A 21,294-nucleotide genomic window follows, 5' to 3' on the forward strand; every position below is an offset into this window, starting at 1 on the left:
CAAGATTTCTGGCTCTCACAGACCTGTAACTTCTTCTTTAAGAGTCTCCTCTTTCCTCCACTCATTACCTGTAGTAATGGCACCTGTTTAAACTTGTTATCAGTATAAAAAGACACCTGTGCACACCCTCAAACAGTCTGACTCCAAACTCCACTATGGTGAAGACCAAAGAGCTGTCAAAGGACACCAGAAACAAAATTGTAGCCCTGCACCAGGCTGGGAAGACTGAATCTGCAATAGCCAACCAGCTTGGAGTGAAGAAATCAACTGTGGGAGCAATAATTAGAAAATGAAAGACATACAAGACCACTGATAATCTCCCTCGATCTGGTGCTCCACGCAAAATCCCACCCCGTGGGGTCAGAATGATCACAAGAACGGTGAGCAAAAATCCCAGAACCACGCGGGGGGGGACCTAGTGAATTAACTGCAGAGAGCTGGGACCAATGTAACAAGGCCTACCATAAGTAACACACTACGCCACCATGGACTCAGATCCTGCAGTGCCAGACGTGTCCCACTGCTTAAGCCTGTACATGTCCGGGCCCGTCTGAAGTTTGCTAGAGAGCATTTGGATGATCCAGAGGAGTTTTGGGAGAATGTCCTATGGTCTGATGAAACCAAACTGGAACTGTTTGGTAGAAACACAACTTGTCGTGTTTGGAGGAAAAAGAATCCTGAGTTGCATCCATCAAACACCATACCTACTGTAAAGCATGGTGGTGGAAACATCATGCTTTGGGGCTGTTTCTCTGCAAAGGGGCCAGGACGACTGATCCGGGTACATGAAAGAATGAATGGGGCCATGTATCGTGAGATTTTGAGTGCAAACGTCCTTCCATCAGCAAGGGCATTGAAGATGAAACGTGGCTGGGTCTTTCAACATGACAATGATCCAAAGCACACCGCCAGGGCAACGAAGGAGTGGCTTCGTAAGAAGCATTTCAAGGTCCTGGAGTGGCCTAGCCAGTCTCCAGATCTCAACCCTATAGAAAACCTTTGGAGGGAGTTGAAAGTCCGTGTTGCCAAGCGAAAAGCCAAAAACATCACTGCTCTAGAGGAGATCTGCATGGAGGAATGGGCCAACATACCAACAACAGTGTGTGGCAACCTTGTGAAGACTTACAGAAAACGTTTGACCTCTGTCATTGCCAACAAAGGATATATCACAAAGTATTGAGATGAAATTTTGTTTCTGACCAAATACTTATTTTCCACCATAATATGCAAATAAAATGAAAAAAAAACCAGACAATGTGATTTTCTGGATTTTTTTTTCTCAGTTTGTCTCCCATAGTTGAGGTCTACCTATGATGTAAATTACAGACGCCTCTCATCTTTTTAAGTGGTCGAACTTGCACTATTGCTGACTGACTAAATACTTTTTTTCCCCACTGTATATAGTCTCCACCCACTTGCTCAGAGACAACTGAAAATTCAGAAAGAAAACTGGTGAAACTTGAGTATACCAGTCATGTAATGGTGATAAAAGTGTCATTCCTCATGTACAGACACAAGTGTTCTTTCTGGAAAACATTCAGCACAGCACCGTGGTTTTCATTTACTGAATATGTGTCCTCAGTTGTATATATTTTGTACAGATGGGGGTGTACTGAAGACAACTTGTATGTATAAAAGTCAAGTGTTATTTGGAGGAAAATTGCCAAAATATCATGTATTTTATGTTGGATCTACATTAACATAATTTCTCCACGTTTTTTGTTCTACAACTATGGTATGTACTGCTCAATAAATGTTTGCACATGTTATGACCTTGCAATGGAAGTCAGTGCACTTTGTACAAATCAGTGTGTACCTAATAGCAATCTACCTTCTTATATCTGTCCTGTGGAGACATCTTGTGGCCAGTACTGAAAATGCTTGGTTTAGACATAAAAAGACACGCTCCATGATTACAAGAGGACTTGTATCTATGTATATAAAATAGAATGCACCTCCATCTAAATTGTTATCATACCTTGTTATCACACCATGTTCCCTTTTTCCTTCTGTCTCACTGTTCTGTATATACTCAAACAGGGTGAAGTTAATGACTAGACACTCCAGAATTTCAGCGTTACCTGGCACTCCTTTAGGCTGTTCTGGACTGACGCCTGATCACCAATGCTTTTCTGCTTCTGCAACTTCTTTTCTTGCTTCTCATACCAGGATTTGAGACTCTGCATATTGTTTTTGTATTCTGTCCATGACTCTAATAACCGCTCCAGCATCTGGATCTATTAAAAGAAAAGGTTACAAGTAAAGATACAAGACACAGCCATTACTATGTTTAGGCCTCAAACTCATCACCGATGTCGGTCCAGAAAAGTGGGACAATTGTCATGCAAGTGTAATGTGATTTTCATGCAAGTACAATCCGATTATTATCACCTAGCATCCGACTGACATTTACATGTAAATGCGATCCAACTGCAATGCGATTTTAACATGAGCTGTTACATAGAGCCATTCTCGATGTCATTTACACATAGTATTCCAAGGAAATATTCTTCAAGATATATATACAGGAAGAGAGATTAGATAGATATACAGATAGATAGATAGATAGACAGGTTTTTTTGGCTACTGTAAAATCTGTTCCTCGGAGCCTTCTTTTGGGGGACACAGGAAACCAAGGGTGTATGTTGCTGCCACTAGGAGGCTGACATTATGCACAAAAAGTTAGCTCCTCCTCCTCCGCAGTGTACACTCCACCGACCGGCACTAGGATATTCAGTTAGTGAGTAAGCAGTAGGAGAAGCAACAAATGAAAGAGAAAGAAAACATACAAACTCAAACTGTAACAATACAGTAAAGAGATGTTAAACTTGGGAGGATGCTGTGTCCCGAATGAAGGCGAGTAGCCAAAAATCCTGTTTTCTCTATCCCTTCATTGGGGGACACAGGAAACCACTGTATGTCCCAAAGCAGTACCCAAGGGGAGGAAACAGCAGAAAACTCCATTCAAGTCTGAGAACTCACTGCTGCCACCTGCAAGGTCTTTCTACCTAAACTGGCATTCGCCGAAGCGTAGGCATGGACCCTGAAAAATTTTGCAAACATGTGGATGGAGGACCGACTATCGCTCTGCAAAGCTGCAGGGTGGAGGTCCTATGAGTACTGCCAGAAGGCGCACTCTGCCCATGTAGAGTGTGCCTTAAAACCAGGAGAAGGCGCTCTGCTCTGACCCGGTAAGCCTCCAATTGCCATCCGAATCCAGCAAGCAATTGTTGATCTGGAGGCCGGAGGACCTCTATACGCACAAGTCCGTGTTCTGAAAAGGAAGGGGGATGACCTTAGCCGTATAGATGTACGTTGCCCTGACCAGGAAACCTGATGAGAGAACACTACGGAGGATGAGTCCCAGCCAGATGAAAAGGAAGGGAATCAATAATTGCGGGTTGAGCCATGATGAGAATGTTCGTGAGGACCGGGAAGAGCACTGAACCTGTGATCCGCAGAATGTGCAAAACCACTGTCACAGTCTCTGCTAAGATTGTGAGAGTGGTTGAGAGCCAGAAAGGGAAGGCAACAAATTGAAAATGGACCTGCACGTCGCAAAATGTAGGAATCTCTGATGCCTTGAAGAAATAAGGACATGGATAAAGGCTTCCATGGAACAAAAAACACATGCGGTTCCCAGCAAGAAATTACTGCATGAAGAGACTCCATCCTGAGAAGACAAAGACGGACTCCTTTGTTCAGGAATCTTAGATCCATGATGAGTCACGCGGAGGAAAATCTACCAGGATTAGTCCTGGAGGATCTACCCTTTGCGTCATGGAAACGACCGGAGGAGGACCTAAATGAAACCTTTTTCCTATCCTGGCGAGCCTGCGGCTCCTCATGGTGGGACAAGTCCTCTGTCGAAGGGAAACGTTGGAAGTACTGAAACTCATGTGACAAAGGAGAACGGTGAGGTTTGGCCTGAGGAAGGAGAGAACTCGTCCCTCCAGTCGCCTCCTTAATAATTTGGTCCAACTTGGAGCCAAACAGACGGGAGCCCTGAAAAGGCAAGTTGGTAAGGGACTTCTTTGAGGATAAGTCCGCCTGCCACACTTTAAGTCAAATGGTCCTTTGGATGGCCACTATATTGCTGGACGCCCAATTAACACATGAAGCAGTGTCCAGGGAGGCGGATACTATGTACTTCCCTGCATGAGCAATTTGGTCCATAAGTTCGGCCAATTCCTCCGGTCGGGCTCCAGAAAGAATGCCCTCATGGAGTGGATTAGCCCATGCTGTTATCAACTTGATGAATGAAGAGGCAGCCGCTTCAAAAGCTGGCCTTGAAAAGGACTCTATGAGCCTGTCACTGGTCCTTGAGAAATGTTTTGTCCGGAAGAGGGAGGACTGTATTGGTGGATAATCTGGAAACCGGAGGGTCCACAGTCGGAGAAGTGGTCCAGTTAGCAGTGAGGTCAGGGGAGAAGGGATTTAGGATGCCGAGGTGGTTCCCTCTGCGAAAGCGGCTGGTTGGGTTTTCCCATTCCTTGGAAAGTACCTCCTCAAATTCTCTATGAGGGGCAAAAATCTTAGGAGCTGGTCTCGACGGTCTAAACGAAACCGCATGTTCTGAATGTTTCGTAGCAGTATCCTTAATGTTAAATGTCTGGCTGACAGCCCCAATGAGGCTCTGGACCATGTCTCTCCTCTTAGAGGCCCGGTGAGAGTCCGGGTCTGAGTAATCCTTGCACAGTACATCCGAAACTGCCATGGCAGGCTCCAGGGAAGAGGACCACGAAAAATACGTCCATCGGCAGAGGTCAGGGGGTGAGAGGGAGCGGGAGGAAGGACTAGAACGACACTCCTGACTAGATCTATTACAGCCCCTGAAGGTAGGCACAGCCGGAGAGTCCTGTGAGTAACGGCGGAGGTAGGAAGGGAAAATCTGTCAAGGACAGACACCAGGGACTGCGAAGCCTTGGTGAGGTCCATGACCGACTGCAACAGAGAGGAAGCCCACACTTAGATGGGGCACCACTCTCTCATGTGGCAAAAAAGGAATCCAGGATAGCAGGCATGGGGGGCTGCTGCAGTCCTGACAGAGGGGAGAGGACTACCCTGAAGGGAGTTTGCAATCACATGAGGTGCAAACAAAGTGTCTGACAAGAGCAGAGGAGAGGCAGGAGGGGAGAGCACTGTTCTTTAGGATTAGGCATGATAAGGAGCAGACCCACCAACTGGTGCCAGAAGGTTAGGGGACAAAGGGAGATTGCAGAGGAGAGTGTCAATCTGCAGAGCAGAGCTACTCACAGGAAGATGCAGGTCCTGTGGTCTACTTCCGGACTGTATAGTGCTCGAGGAGACAACCAGGGCTGCAGGATGATCATGGAGGAGATGAGAGTTCCCTGCAGAGATGCCATCTTCTGGGACCGGATGCCCGCAAATGGCAATGGCAGGGAGGAAGAGGAGGGCCCGCAGGGAGAAAGCACGTGCAGAAGGAGAGAAGAGGAGGCATTTTTTTCAAAAGTTCAAAAGCCTGCTCAGCTGGGCAGGAAGTGGGCGGAGCTATCACCGGGAAGTGGGTGTAGCTAACAGTTGGGAAGTGGGCAGAGCTTGTACCGCAAATAAGAAGGGAGAGGGCATGCTATTGACGGACGGGAAAAAGCCCGCTCGAAGATGCTGAGAAGGGGCGGAGCTAACTGCTGGAGTTAGGCAGCGCTGAAGCCGGGGTCTAAATTTATAACTCAGGCCCCGGAGACAGGGGAGGGCAGAGCGGAGGCCTCTCAGGCAACCCATTATGAAGGGGGAAACAGTCCCCCTATAGATCAAAAATGGCCTATATCTAAAAGGAAGGCCTCTGTATTACAGACTCTGAATAAAAGGGGAAAAAGAAGGCCCCTCTAACTACAAACCCTCTAACAATAAACAACTATGGGGGATAGGGGGGCAGTAAAACTCAACCATCTTCTGTCATCTTCCTCCATCTTTACATTATCTTCATCCTTCTGTTTTTTTTTTCTTCTTTATCTCTGCTTTATCTTTTTCTTTATCCAGATCTTCTCCCGACACCTTTGGGCACCAGACAGAGAGAAGAAACGGAGATGTACCTGTGGCGCCCCTGAGGGTTCAGTCGCCACAGAGGTACTGCACCTCCTCCTGAGGTGTGGTACCCCACATCCAGGTAAGGTGGAGACACCTGACCACGCTCCAACACCTGCATCCCACACAACATAGTAGTGTAGCAAAGCACCCATTGGTGGCTCCCTACTTGGAACACGAAGAGTGCTGGGAGGCGGGTGGAGTTTAGTCTGCACCAAAAGATCGGGAAGAGTTTAGGATTTAGTTAGTCTGACAGAGTCAGTGGAGGAGTGAAGATCCCCTGAGTGGGATGGATGAAAGAAGTGCTGCAGCCAATCTCAGTGACCTGGGTCCGCTGGCACAGGAAAGAGACATTGATGGGAAGCCTGACTCTCTCCATAAGAAGGAAGGATTAGTACGGAACGTAAGGAGAGGAGGACTAAGGATCAGGGTTAGAGCAGAACCCTTCCCAAGTTCACAGCACAAGGCGGGGTCCGGTCCCCGAGGTTGTACGGATACTAATGGTCCTGAAGCAGACACCGGAGGAATAGAAGTTGTCACCACTTTATTCCCACACAAGACTTGGGGGCACAACAGCAACGATAGTGAGCCGGGACTTAGTAGCAAGGAGTCCCCGAAGCAGGCTACAGCTGTCTGCCGTACAAGTAGAGTTCATAGGAACATCTGACAGGAGGAACTCCAGTGTAACTCAGTACTGAGAGTACTTCACTATAGGCGCAAAAGGGAGACGTTCAGGAAAGGCAATTATGTTGGCGGAGTGTTGGAACAGAGTACTTCATCATGCCGGGTGGTTGGCTGAGCCCCTGACCCGGAGGACATGGCACTGAGGCGGGCACCTGTATGCATCACAGACTGTGAGTAAAGCTTTGGAACTACATGCCCTGGTGTCCTCCACTTATTCCTGGGCCAACATACTCAGCACTGCTACATCGCTGAGCCTGACACCGCACCATCTACGTCTCCTACCTATCTCTTCACCTACACTGCCCTGGGACTACTGCCCTACCTGTGGAGGGCCACAACATCATTGCTGCACCACACCATCTGTCCCAGAGGATCTGTCTGCAGTATCGGCTTAACAACTTCATTGCCGAACACCACAGGTGGCGTCACGAATCATTCACTAATAAACTTTAATCATCATCCACACACTCAACATTCCCCTTTTACAATGGACGCCCAGGGCCACGGACCGGGTCACAGCTACCGTGACAACTCCCATTGAAATCCACCGGGCCTGGCTCCGAGTACCCCGCCGACCTGGCGAGACCCTGGGGGCGCTCCATAACTCTCCATTCAGACATCTATGTCTCCTGAAACTGACAGGCTCGAGTGGGCAGGAGACAGGGGCAAGGACCAATGTTCAGATCGCCTAAACACTCTTCTGTTAGGAGTTAGGGTCCTGCCACATAGATATATGAGGATACGGGGTGCCAGTACACACCGTACTCATAGTCTCTATGTGGGAGTACAGTTGTGACTTCACACTGTATCCCTCCAGAGTAAGAAGACCCATCTAAAAAGAAACAAACACTGAGGTGGATATGGGTCTAGCAAAAGACCCGTGTCCACCTCCTACTGACACTAAGCTAAACTGAATATCCTAGTGTCAGTCGGTGGGGTGTAAACTGCGGAGGAGGAACTAACTTTTTTTGTGCATAGTGTCAGCCTCCGAGTGGCAGCAGCATACACCCACAGTTTCGTGTGTCCCCCAATGAAGCGATAGAGAAAGATAGATAGATAGATATAAATATGTGAGGGAGATATATAATCAGTTCTTCGCAAGTGTAGTTTACAGTACATGCACGCTCCCAGTGCCAAAAGAAAGGTCATCACAGTTCAGAGCAGATGAACTCCTTTCACCTCAATTACGTCAGCACGAGAGCCGTAGGAAAAGTTATAACGGCGCTCGCACCAGCATTATTGAGTTTAACTGAGGTCATTGGCTCTGAACTCTGATTACCTTTCTGATGGCACCGCAAGCGTGATAACTTTCTCACGCCTGCGATGACGTCAGTGAGGTGAAAGGAGTTCATTGGATATTAACCCCGCTCAACGTCACCACATCACTGCGAGGCACTGAGCTGAATAAGCACGTACAGCTCAGTGTCTCTGTTGGATGGCAGGCTGTATAATCGCATCATGCAACAATTCAGCCTGCCATCTAGATGTTGCAGAGCTAGACCCGTCACGGTACAATTGGATTATTATCTTTTCGTCGGACAGGCGAGAAATATGGTTGTCTATTATTTTAATTCTTTTACAGGGGACATTGGCTTCAGTGGATTGGGATTTGTGATGAGTATACACGTTTTTTGGAAATTTAGATTCATTAAAGGAGTCTGTGTAATTATTTCAAATAAGGTACTTTATTCTGGGTGTTACTTTTTTATAATTTGAATATGGGGTTAGTAATGGGGGCATCTTATAGGCACCTCTCTATTTTTAACTCCTGGGCTTGATTTCAGCAATCAATACAAAGCATCAACCCAAATACTATCATGCCACTTGCCATCGCACCAGGACAAATGGGAAGTCCGAGGCTAAGTGCCAGATTTGGAACGTCTTATGGATGCGCCATTTCTGGGGTGATGTTTTTAGTCTGGGAGGGGGCCAAGATCCAAGTCCTCTTCCTATGCTATAAATATCAGCCCACAGTTGTCTGCCTAGCCTTTGCTGGTTATTAATTATAGGAGGACTCTAATTCATTTTTTTCGGGGTCCCCATTTTAATAACCAGGAAAGGCTAAATATACCACTGTGAGCTGATATTAATAGTTTGGGAAGCTCCATGGGTATTACCTCCTTCCCAGGCTGTAAACATCTGCCTCCAGCTGTCCGCTTTCCTTTCATTGGTTAATAAAATGTAGGGGGATCCCACACCATTTATATCACAAAATAATTTATTTAGTAAAAAAAAGCACATGTACAGTAACCTACACAAGCAGGGTACTCATTATATATGTGACTCACATATTTATATTTATCTATTCTATGTGTTTATATGTATCCTGTCTATTCTATCCTGTTGGGTCATGCTGTGATTTTACTGTACGCGGCTGATGAAATGTCAGGTTTTCAAGGACACGAGTGTGTAAAAATCACATGGCAATCGCATGGTCCGAGTGCCGTGTGATTTTTTTTTTTATTGCACCCATTGACTTGCCTTGGCGAGTCTTGTCCGAGATATGAGGACAATGCAGCATGCTGCAATTTTTTTCTCATCCCGATCTGAGCTGAGAAAAAAAATCGCAGATGAGCAGGGAATCATAGATTAACATTGGTCAGAGTGAAATCCGACTTTTTAGCTGCTGCTGCAGCACTGCTTCGTGTGTTGCCCCGTGTGCAACATTGCGCTGTGCATGGAGCAGGAGTTCATCGGTCACGCTCATAAATGTGGGGCCTGTTGGCTTACCTGTAGGGCATTGGTCTTTCATCTCTATAATTTTCCTATTGTACTATGTGAACATTAGTGGAGAACCTTTGTAAAGTAATTACCTTTTCTGTTATTAAACCTTGCAGGATCTGCCATCTCCGGTTCATAGTTCCCAACTTTTCAGCAAAATCCGTTTTGTCACTTCTTTTACTTTCCACATCCTGGCTGCTAATCTGAAGGACAGACTGGTTCACAAAATCCACCGTCAGTTGCTTGCAGTTGATGTCAATCTTGAATCCCTGAAAGAAAATAAATATTTGTCAAGAGAGTTTGTCAAAAGATTCCTAAAGGGCCTGTCACACTAAGCGATATCGCTAGCAATATCGCTATAACGTCACTGGTTTTGTCTGATACTTACCTCTGACCACTCCCCCGCTGGTTATCGCTGATCGCGCGAGAACGTCCTGGACTGTTTCTCGTCATCAGCTTCGTGCTGCGCTTCCTGCTGTGACGACAAGCCACGCATGGACGCGGGCGGGAGGACGTCAGGATCGCCTCGTCTGACAGGTAAGTAGCGATCCCCGACCCCTGCGATGTCGCTGGTGAGATCTGCCTGTGTGGCAGCTCACTAGCGACCACTTAGCGATGCACCAGCGATCCTGACCGCGTCATATCGCTGGTCGGGATCGCTGGTACATCACTAAGTGTGACAGTACCTTAAAACAACTTAAATAGAAAGTGATAAATTATGTTTGCTATGGTGGAATCCCTGATGCCACCCATGTGCTGTACGTGTTTTTCACGGACCCATAGACTTGTATTGGCCATTGTCATCCATGCAGCTGGAAAGAAACGAACATGTCTCTGTGTTTTGAACGTATATACGTTATGTATAAAAATGCAGACATGTGAATAGTACCATAGATGACAATGGGTATGTGTTGGATCTGTGAAAAAACAAATTCAGCACGTACGTGCAACATGAATCAGACCTTGGACCATGTGCACACGTGAGTGTTTGAGGAGTTTTTTATCTCGGCGTTTACTAAGTACCCTATGTCATTTATATGCACTATTTGTATTACTTACAGCAGGGTATACACACGTGGTCAAAATTGTTGGTACCCCTCTTTTAATGACAGAAAAACCTACAATGGTCACAGAAATAACTTGAATCTGACAAAAGTAAAAATAAATAAAAAATCTATGAAAATGAACAAATGAAAGTCAGACATTGCATTTCAGCCATGCTTCCACAGATTTTTAAAAAATATAAAACTCATGAAATAGGCCTGGACAGAAATGATAGTACCCCTGAAAATAATGTGACAAAATTGACATGTTAAATCAAGATGTGTCCACTAATTAGCATCACAGGTGTCTACAATCTTGGAATCAGTGAGTGGGCCTGTATAGAGGGCTACAGATACTCATTTTGCTGTTTGGTGATATGGTGGGTATCCATGGGACTGAAGCAAACATCCCTGGGCGTGGTCACAGGAGGAAAATTGATGACATAGCAAAGAGACGGATAATACGAATGGTAACAAAAGAGCCCAGAAAAACTTCTAAACAGATTAAAGGTGAACTTCGAGCTCAAAGAACATCAGTGTCAGATCACACCATCCGTCGTTGTTTGAGCCTGAGTAGATTTCATGGGAGATAACCAAGGAGGACACCATTGTTGAAAAAACAGGATTTTTGGGTTGCTTACCGTAAAATCTGTTTCTCGGAGCCTTCATTGGGGGACACAGAGACCATGGGTGTATGCTGCTGCCACTAGGAGGCTGACACTATGCACAAAAAAAGGTTAGCTCCTCCTCCGCAGTGTACACCCCACCGACCGGCAGGGAATTCCTCAGTTAGTGAGAAAGCAGAAGGAGAAGTAACAGAATAGATTGAAAACAGAACAAACAACTCAACTGTAACCAATCAACCAAAGTAAGAACAGGAGATGTAGAACATGGGAGGGTGCTGTGTCCCCCAATGAAGGCTCCGAGAAACAGATTTTACGGTAAGCAACCCAAAAATCCTGTTTTCTCGTTCGCCTTATTGGGGGACACAGAGACCATGGGACATCCCAAAGCAGTCCCTGGGGTGGGAAACAAACTTCCATCAGGCCAGTGGACTCACCACCGCTGCCTGCAGGATTCTTCTACCTAGGCTGGCGTCCGCCGAAGCGTAGGTGTGGACCTTGTAGAATTTCACAAACGTGTGAACCGAAGACCAGGTTGCAGCTTTGCAAAGCTGCAGCGCGGAAGCTCTGTGGCGTACCGCCCAGTAAGCACCCACTGCCCGGGTAGAGTGCGCTCTGATCCCCGGAGGGGCCACTCGATGCTTAACCCGGTAGGCCTCCAAAATTGCCGATCTGATCCAGCAAGCAATAGTAGCTTTGGAAGCCGGGTGACCTTTCCGCGCCCCATCTGGAATGACGAAAAGATAGTCTGTCTTTCGCAAGGCAGTCATCCTAGACAGACTCTCATCGCCCTGACCAGATCCAGCTTGTTCAGGGACCGCTCCTGAGGGTGAGTTGGACTCGGACAGAAGGACGGCAGAACAATATCCTCATTGAGGTGAAAGGAGGACACCACATTCGGAAGAAAAGAGGGCGGAGGCCGCAGAACTACCTTGTCCTGGTGAAGTACCAAGAAAGGAGAGCGGCAAGAAAGAGCCGCCAATTCTGACACGCGCCGGATAGAAGTGATGGCCACCAGAAAAGCTACCTTCCAAGAAAGGAGAGAAAGGGAAACATCCCTGAGAGGTTCAAAAGGAGAACCTTGCAGAACCTCAAGAACCAGATTAAGCTCCCATGGATCCACGGGCGCTCGATACGGAGGAGCCGTGTGAGCCACGCCCTGAAGAAAGGTTTTGACCTGAGGGCGGGAGGCCAACGTCTTCTGAAATAAAATGGACAGCGCTGAAACTTGACCCTTCAAGGAACTGAGAGCAAGCCCCGCATCCAGCCCTGCCTGAAGAAACGCCAGAACGGAAGGGAGCGAAAAGCACATGGACGCAATGTTATTGGCCTCACACCAAGTGAAATAGGCCTTCCAAGTACGGTAGTAAATTTTGGAAGATGATGGCTTCCTGGCTCGAATCATGGTATGAAATTCTCGACCAGAGAATCCTGCTCGTTTCAAAACCTCGGTCTCAACAGTCAAATTGAGCAGCCGAGAATTGGGGTGGCAAATCGGGCCTTGAGACAGCAGATCTGCCCTGTCTGGAAGCTTCCAGGGGGCGTCCGCAAGAAGGTTGACAATGTCCGCGAACCAAGACCTTCTGGGCCAATTCGGGGCGATGAGAATGACTGACTGGAATTCCTTCTGCTTTGATCTTCTTCAACAGCTTGGGAAGAAGAGGCAGGGGAGGGAACAGGTAGGGGAGCTCGAACTGCGACCAAGGAATGGCCAGAGCGTCGGCGCCCACTGCGAGAGGATCTCGATCCCTGGATACAAACTGTGGGACTTTCCTGTTGAGGCGAGAAGCTAGCAGATCGACGTCCGGGGTTCCCCAACGACGGCAGAGCTGAAGAAATACCTCCGGATGTAGGGACCACTCTCCTGCCGCGAGACCCTCGCGGCTGAGAAAATCGGCGGCCCAGTTGTCTACGCCGGGAATGTGTACCGCGGAGATTGTCGGTACCGAAATCTCTGCCCACTGAAGGATCTTGGACACTTCTGCCAGGGCTGAGACACTCCGTGTCCCTCCTTGGCCGTTGACATATGCCACCGCTGTGGCATTGTCTGTCTGAATCCGGACAGGCAGGCCCCTGAGGAGCCTCTCCCAGTGGACGAGAGCCATATGGATTGCTCGTATCTCTAGGACGTTGATCAGCAGAGCAGATTCCTGAGTCGACCAACGACCCTGAACAGTGTGATGGCAGAACACTGCACCCCAGCCGAGGAGGCTGGCATCCATTGTTACAATCTGCCAGTGAACGGGAAAAAAAGACCGCCCCAAGAGGATGAGAGGTGACGTCAACCACCAGTTGAGTGACCGCTTGATCCGGCATGAAAGACGAACAGGGCGATCCAGGGACAGAGCCGACCTGTTCCACCTCGACAAAATGGCGTGTTGGAGAGGTCTGGCGTGAAATTGGGCAAAGGGAACTGCCTCTATCGCCGCCACCATCTTTCCCAGGACCCTCATGGTTGTTCGGAGGGACGGAAATCGTGTGGTCTGCAGCGATTGTACATCCTGCCGCAGGGAGAGAATCTTCTCTTGTGGGAGAAAGACCCTTGAGCGGTGAGTGTCGAACAGGAGGCCCAGAAACACAAGACGTTGAGTAGGAACCAGACAGGACTTTTTCCTGTTGACGATCCACCCGAAATTGGAAAGAGTGTCTAGGACGATCGTCAAACTTCGGCGTGCCTGTTGGAAAGAGGGAGCTTTGATCAGAATATCGTCGAGGTGCGGAAAAAGAACGAGACCTCTGATCCTCAACAAGGCCATCAACGCAGCCATGATCTTCGTGAAGACTCTGGGAGCGGTGGCGAGACCGAAGGGCAGCGCGACGAACTGGTAATGTTCCTGGCGAACCGCAAAACGCAGGAACTTCTGATGTTCGTAGAATATGGGAACATGTAGATAGGCATCTTGGATGTCTATTGAACACATGAATTCCTGCTCCTCCATGGAAGCGATTACCGAACGAACCGACTCCATCCGGAAGTGACGAAGACGGACTCTCTGTTGAGCAGCTTGAGATCCAAGATGGGTCAGACCGCTCCGTCTTTTTTCGGCACGACAAATAGGTTTGAATAAAACCCTGTAAACCGCTCCGATTCGGGCACAATCACCCCCGAACTAAGGAGAGAGTCGATGGCCGTAAAGAACCCCGGGACCAAAGCTGGATCTTTTGGAGGACGGGATTCGAAGAAACGATCCCGTGGAAGAGAGACGAACTCTATCTTGTATCCTGACGATACAACCTCCCTGACCCAAGCGTCCTCTACTGAGGCCAGCCAGATGTCCCTGAAGAAGAGAAGTCGACCTCCCAATTGGAAGGGACCCTCGGGAGTCCGACGATAGTCATGCCGATGTAGACCGTCCAGATCTGGATCTGGATGGTCTGCCCTGGGAAGAGTGGGATCGCCAGGAAGGAGTGGGCCTGAAGGAAACTTTCCTTCTGTCTTGGCTCGCCTGCAGTCTCTGTTGGTTGGATGGGTTCTCCGCCGTATTGAAACGGCGGAAAGCCCGAAAGGGTCGAAACTGACGCCTTAGTGGAGGTCTGCGAGGCTTGGACTGAGGCAGGAGAGAACTCGTGCCACCGGTGGCGTCCTTAATAATCTGGTCCAGTTGGGATCCAAAGAGGCACCCTCCCTGAAAAGGCAGATTAGTAAGAGACTTTTTAGAAGACAGGTCCGCCTGCCAGGCCTTGAGCCAAATTGTACGTCGGATTGCCACAATGTTACTTGACTCCTGAACTGCGCAGGATGCGGCATCCAAAGCAGAAAGCAGATAATCCCCCGCATGGGAAATCTGATTGGCGAGATCGGCCAATCGATCTGGTTGTGCTTTCTCTAGGATGCCCTGACGAAGATCCTCTGCCTAAGTAGCTATGGCCTTTGCTGCCCGAGATGAAGCAAAAATTGGGCATACCGCCGTTGAAGCCGCTTCGAAGGCTGACTTCGCTAGGGATTCTATAATCCTATCATTAGAATCCTTTAGAGACGCCACGCCTGAAAGCGGAAGAACCATGTTGGTAGAAAGCCTGGACACGGGCGGGTCGACCGAGGGGGAGAAAGACCAGTTGTCCGTGAGCCCTTTAGCAAACGGCTACAGAACGCCGAGACGCTTTCCTCTTTGAAAGCGTCTGGTCGGATCTCCTCTTTCCCTGGTAAAAATCTTTCCAAACTCGGAATGTAAAGGGAATAACCTGGAGGGTGTTTCCTCCCGTCTGAACGAAACCTCTTGATCTGAGGATTTCGCAGGGGGGTCAGCAATGTCGAAGGTCTGATGGATTGCTGCAATGAGGTTCTGTACTGTAACCCTCATGTTCGCATCCTGGTCCGAATCCAGCTCTAAGATCCCCTCAGATGACCTGTCCGAGAGCGCTTCACCTGACTTGGGAGAGGAGGCCCGGGAGGGAGGCTGCCGAGAAGGACTATGTGGTGACATGGGGCGAAGAGAGGATTCCGGCTGGAGATCCTGCCTGGGTCTTTTGCGACTAACGCTGGCCGACTCAGATGGAACCTCTTGAGGCCTGCTGGACCCTGTAGAGGTGTCCAGGGGTAACTTATCCAGAACGGCTACTACGGACTGAGACACCCTGGTGAGGTCTGCCACTGACTGTGATAGAGACGAGGCCCAGCCGGGCATGGGGGGGTTCACACTCGCCTGGGACCCTAGATGGCTCCTGGGCGGCGTCAGGTTGAATAGGATTGCTACAATCCAGGCAGAGGGAAGTGGACTGACCTGAGGGAAGTTTTGCGATTGCAAGAAGAGCATGCAAAGAACTTGACTAGAGTGCAGGGGGGAGCCGCAGGGCGGTTACGGTCAGATTTGGAGTTAGACATAGTGAAACCTGAGGTAGTGCCGGAAGGTTGGGGGACAGGGTGCAGAGAAGGGTGTCAGCCTGCAGATGCAGAGCTACTCACGGTCCGGTGACCCCAGAGATGAAGGTATCCACCTCTCTGCAGATGCAGGACAGCGCGATATCCGGCTGACAGGCCCAGGGAGCGATATCCGGCTGACAGGGGCGTCTGGCTGTGCGGCTGCAAAGATGGTGACCGCCTGAGAGGAAACAGGGAAAACGCGCTCCCAGGGGAAGAGGGAGGGCGGAGCTAAGCGCCTGCTGAATCTGGCGCCGCCCCTGGCCAGGAACAGGCTGAGAAGGGCGATGGGAGGGCCTGGAACGGGCAGGAGAGAAGCCCGCTTAGAAGGGGCGGGGGCGGGGCCGCGACGCTAAGGTAGGCCCGACAGAAGCCGGGGCCTAAATTAGTAGCGGCGGCCGCCTGTCAGCACGGGGTCGCCGCAGAGGTGCCGCAAAGTGAGCGCCGCCGCGAGAGGGCCCTGAAATACCCGATCGGAGTGTCGGGGTAGAAGAGGACGGTGAAGGGGCTGGCTGTAGGAGTAGGATGGGCGCAGGAGTTCGCAGCGCCACCGGAACCCTGCTCCAGGGAAGAGACTGCAAACGTGCCCTCGGGGAGGAATGCTGCAGGCCAAAGGGTCCCCATACTTACCCGTCCCGGGAAAGTACCTGTACATGAAGAGTCTGCGTCTCAACCAACCGACAGGCTCTGGTAGGCGAGTGGGTGGGAGACTGGCGACGAGGACCTTCTGGATCGCTGACACATCTTCGTGTTGGCGTCCGCCTGGAAGGCTGGTGGACCTGCTACGGAGAACTGTGAGGATACGGGGTGGCAGTACACGCCGTACTCACAGACTCCTTGTGGGAGTACAGATGTGACCATTCACACTGTATCCCTCCGGGAAAACCTGAAAAGGAACGACGCACGACGAGGTAGATATGGGTCTAATTAAAGACCTGTGTCCACCTCCTACTGACACTAAGCTAAACTGAGGAATTCCCTGCCGGTCGGTGGGGTGTACACTGCAGAGGAGGAGCTAACTTTTTTTGTGCATAGTGTCAGCCTCCTAGTGGCAGCAGCATACACCCATGGTCTCTGTGTCCCCCAATAAGGCGAACGAGAAAAAATCATAAAAAAGCCAGACTGGAATTTGCCAAACTACGTGTTGACAAGCCACAAAGCTTCTGGGAGAATGTCCTATGGACAGATGAGACAAAAGTGGCACTTTTTGGCACAGCGCATCAGCTCTATATTCACAGACAGAAAAATGAAGCATATCATATCAAAAAAGAACACTGTACCTACTGTGAAACATGGAGGAGGCTCTGTTATGTTTTGGGGCTGCTTTGCTGCATCTGGCACAGGGTGTCTAGAATCTGTGCAGGGTACAATGAAATCTCAAGACTATCAAGGGATTCTAGAGAGTAATGTGCTGCCCAGTGTCAGAAAGCTTGGTCTCAGTCACAGGTCATGGGTCTTGCAACAGGATAATAACCCAAAACACACAGCTAAAACACCCAAGAATGGCTAAGAGGAAAACATTGGACTTTTCTGAAGTGGCTTTCTATGAGCCCTGACCTAAATCCTATTGAGCATCTTTGGAAAGAGCTGAAACATGCCATCTGGAAAAGGCAATCTTCAAATGTGAGACAACTGGAGCAGTTTGCTCTTGAGGAGTGGGCCAAAATACCTGTCGAGAGGTGCAGAAGTCTCATTGACAGTTATAGGAATCGTTTGATTGCAGTGATTGCCTCAAAAGGTTGTGCACAAAATATTAAGTTAAGGGTGCCATCATTTCTGTCCAGGCCTATTTCATGAGTTTTATTTTTTTTTTAAATTCTGTGGAAGCATGGTTGAAAAGCAATGTCTGGCTTTCATTTGTTCATTTTCATAGATTTTTTTATTTATTTTTACTTTTGTCAGATTTTAAGTTATTTCTGTGACCATTGTGGGTTTTTCTGTCATTAAACGAGGAGTACCAACAATTTTGACCACGTGTGTATCTTCATTTTGTTTCTGTCTTAGTTTTTGTCTGTGTAATGGCCGGTGTGAACATGGTCATTGGAAGAAATCTGAACAGACATCAGGCAGAGCTGCACACGTTATAATTTGCAGCTCGCCTACTTGCGTCAGAAATACAAATCTGATTTTCACTAGAATTTCCACCACTTTCTGGCATAAATCATAGTAAATTTGTCAGACCAAGTGCCCTGCCCCTTCTAAACACTGTGTGCCATAGTTTGTGACTTGTTAAGCAAAAAAAAAATATAGAAGTGGTGTAGCGGCAGTAACAACTTCCCCTGTATGGGGTTGTGTTCCTTTTTTACTTTGGGTAGCACATATTTCCATCTTTCCCCAGTCATTACCTTGTACTTCAAAAGATATTCCTGAACGGCTTCACAGCCCACAACATTCCGGATATTCTCCTCGTCCTCCTTGATAACGTTTTCCATCAGCGAAATCCAAGTCATAACTTCGGTGATGGCGTGTCGCGAAGGGAGTTTGTCCATCTGTAGCTACAAACAAACACTTAGAAGCAATCTTCCTCCACAGTATGACAAATACACAGTACTGCACTCATTTCTATTATACCGCCATACACTCTACATTACTAGGAAGGCCTGTGAGATTTTTATTGTTTGCATTACCCTTTCTACTTTTTTACCATTTATTTTTCTTGGTGCTGGCTTCTTTTTATTCATGGGGGGGCAAAGACTATAGAACAGATATAGTGATCCACTCGCACACTGTTTGATGCTTCCCCATGCTTTATACAGCAACGCTGCTTGTTTAAAATGGCTATTATTTGAAAACAAAATCCTGAACCTCTAGCAACTAATAAAAATGTAAAGAAAAATAGTATTTCAAGAGGTCCTTCCACTGGGTAAAATGAGGACAGTGTTTTATTTTATGCCTTTTCCCTGAGTATAATGCTTTTTTTTTTTTAAATCCGCCATATGGCTCCAGAGATATGGGTCTTTTTATTTAGTGCTAATTTTTATAATTTTTTCCAAGACAGTGGAGCACACAGTTTTTTCAGGGGGAGTCTTCAGGCTTCACTGCATAATTACCCTGTTAAAATCGCCCCATTCTAAAGACCATAAACATTAGCACTAAACAGAAAGGTCCATATCTCTGGAACCATATGGCGGATTGTAAAGCAAAATACTCAATACTCAGGGGAGTAAAAGAACAAAAACTGGTGATATTTGACCCGGTGACAAGTATTCTTTAAAGATTACTGCCACTCATAAATTGATGGAAATTATCCATAGCTAAGAGAAATCCTAGAGATTGCTTTCAATTGCTTGGTCCATGCTGGTTCCTATTAGGTCCACGGAAAGAAAGAAAAGCCATGTGGTGGGTACAAGAGCCTGTTATACTGCTGGTGCATTCAATGACTTTGGACATTACAAACTGTATCCATGGATGTGTCATTGTGTCACGTACCCACAGAAGCATGGCTCAGAGTACTAAGGGACTGGGTCTGGATGATCACGCCATCGTACATATTCTCTGCATCATGTGACCCATATTTGGAACAAAAGAAAAGCTGCTGGACATGTATTAATGACAAAAAGCTCTATATCCCCAACATGATTCCATCCTACCTGATGAAGCTTCTCTTGTACTACTGGGATGTGCGTGAGGAGCTCCGTCCACTGGTTATCTATTTGTGCAAGTTCTGAGCGCAGTGACGCTGTATCCACCTTTTTTAGCCGAAGCAACTGGTTTCCAGTGCTTAAGACAGATGACTTTAATGAGGATTTGGCATCAACTTCTTTAGAGAATTCCTGCCATAATAGAAGTACAAATAACACAACTTACATGTGACATAACTATGCTTATGCTGAATTGTTTCTGAAAAGCTTTAAAAATAAATGCAACTTTTTCCAGCATCAATCGCTATTACTAGTTTCAGAATGTAAAAACAGGGATAACCGGAGAGTGTGGCCCCAATTCTTCATTGGCTTTGCATCTTTTATTTGCACCTTGTTCATTATCTACTTTGCCCCTTTTTTCAGATAAGTTTACTTGGTTTTTTTTCTTTTTTTACATTATGGGCATGATTTTCCATTTTCAATTGTTTTAGCCTAATTCAGCATTTGCGACTTTTTGAAATGTCACCAAATTTGTATGTTATAGTACCCTAGTGGAGTACAAAATCTTTCTCGTTATATTTCTGGGCACTTGAAGACCAACATGCAACATTTTAAAGGGTGTGGTGACTGTTTGCTTTAGAAAAGTTCAAAAAAGGCAAAAGACAAATAAAAGTGCGCCTTTGGTTTTGTGCAAAATTCATCAATACGTGTGCCGTTTTGAATAATCTGGTACAAAAAACAGCAATGAATATCACAAGACAAAAAAGAAAAGTCATTAACAAAAATACAAATGATAAACGGGGACTTAATAGTTTAACAGAGTAACTTTGCAATTCACTTGCTGTGTAGGTAGGATTCACTCAAAAATGTAACCCAACTGTATTAAATATTATATAGGTCCCTGACGAAAGTAGGACCAAAACGCGCGTCAGGGCGGACGTGCAATCTCCAGGAACTTCCACAGAGCATTCAGTGTCCAAGGTACTGTATAATGCTTCTCATAAGTCCATGTAGTGCACACTGGAACTAATGTATATTGATAAATTCCACATACATACCTTGGCATCATATTATATTGCATTGCATTGGTACTATTACAGGATAATCTGCATGATATTATATTGTATTGGCACTATGGCAAGAATTTATGTATGATGAAATATCCCTCTTATATCTTTGTTCTACGCTTTGAGTACGTATTTAATATTGGTAAAAAGTAAGAGAAGTCTACTTGTACGGTAATCTGTTGAAGTCAGCATCTATTCCTACTACAGAAGTAGTAAGGAGGAATTGTGCCATCCTGATCATCTAAATGTAAAGTATAGAAGAAGATTATTTGTCATACATACCAAGAAAGCATTCAGGTGATCCCTGACTGTCTCCAGTTCCTGAGGGACAGTGACAGATTGCTCAGTCCAAAAATCCAGCCTGTCCATTGCAGAACGCAACCAATGAAGAAGCTCGGCAGACTCATTTTTGTATCTAAAAGGAGAAACTTATCTCAGTAAGATTTTTTTTTATATATACACAAAGCATCTATGCAATTATCAATGTGGGACCCCACACAGATCCCTATCCAATTCTCTAAGAGGAGCTGTGCCTTGAAGTATACTATGAAGCGTCAATGCTTAGTCATACAATAGATATACTATTAGTGAGTCAATTAAATGTATTAATGACAATATTTTAAATTGCCCTTTCCTTTACAATCCAATTATGTCAGAGACGAGGCTTTTATT

General features: G+C 47.1%; 1 protein-coding gene across 5 annotated transcripts in view; it reads right to left on the reverse strand.

Annotated features, from left to right (window-relative positions):
- The window catches only part of SYNE1 (spectrin repeat containing nuclear envelope protein 1), a 591,877-nt gene that overhangs the window by 111,964 nt on the left and 458,619 nt on the right, over window positions 1–21,294 (reverse strand). For all 5 annotated transcript variants that reach the window (XM_073557690.1, XM_073557686.1, XM_073557687.1 and 2 more), the window contains 5 exons: window positions 20,905–21,037; window positions 19,565–19,747; window positions 18,320–18,469; window positions 9,543–9,719; window positions 2,082–2,237 (listed from right to left, as the gene is read on the reverse strand). In XM_073557690.1, the coding sequence (XP_073413791.1) occupies window positions 2,082–2,237; window positions 9,543–9,719; window positions 18,320–18,469; window positions 19,565–19,747; window positions 20,905–21,037 (799 nt within the window). The remainder of the gene's footprint in view (window positions 1–2,081; window positions 2,238–9,542; window positions 9,720–18,319; window positions 18,470–19,564; window positions 19,748–20,904; window positions 21,038–21,294) is intronic.

The sequence above is a fragment of the Dendrobates tinctorius genome, unplaced genomic scaffold (assembly GCF_039654945.1).
Source record: "Dendrobates tinctorius isolate UK_male_01 unplaced genomic scaffold, ASM3965494v1 ptg000250l, whole genome shotgun sequence".
NCBI lineage: Eukaryota > Metazoa > Chordata > Amphibia > Anura > Dendrobatidae > Dendrobates > Dendrobates tinctorius.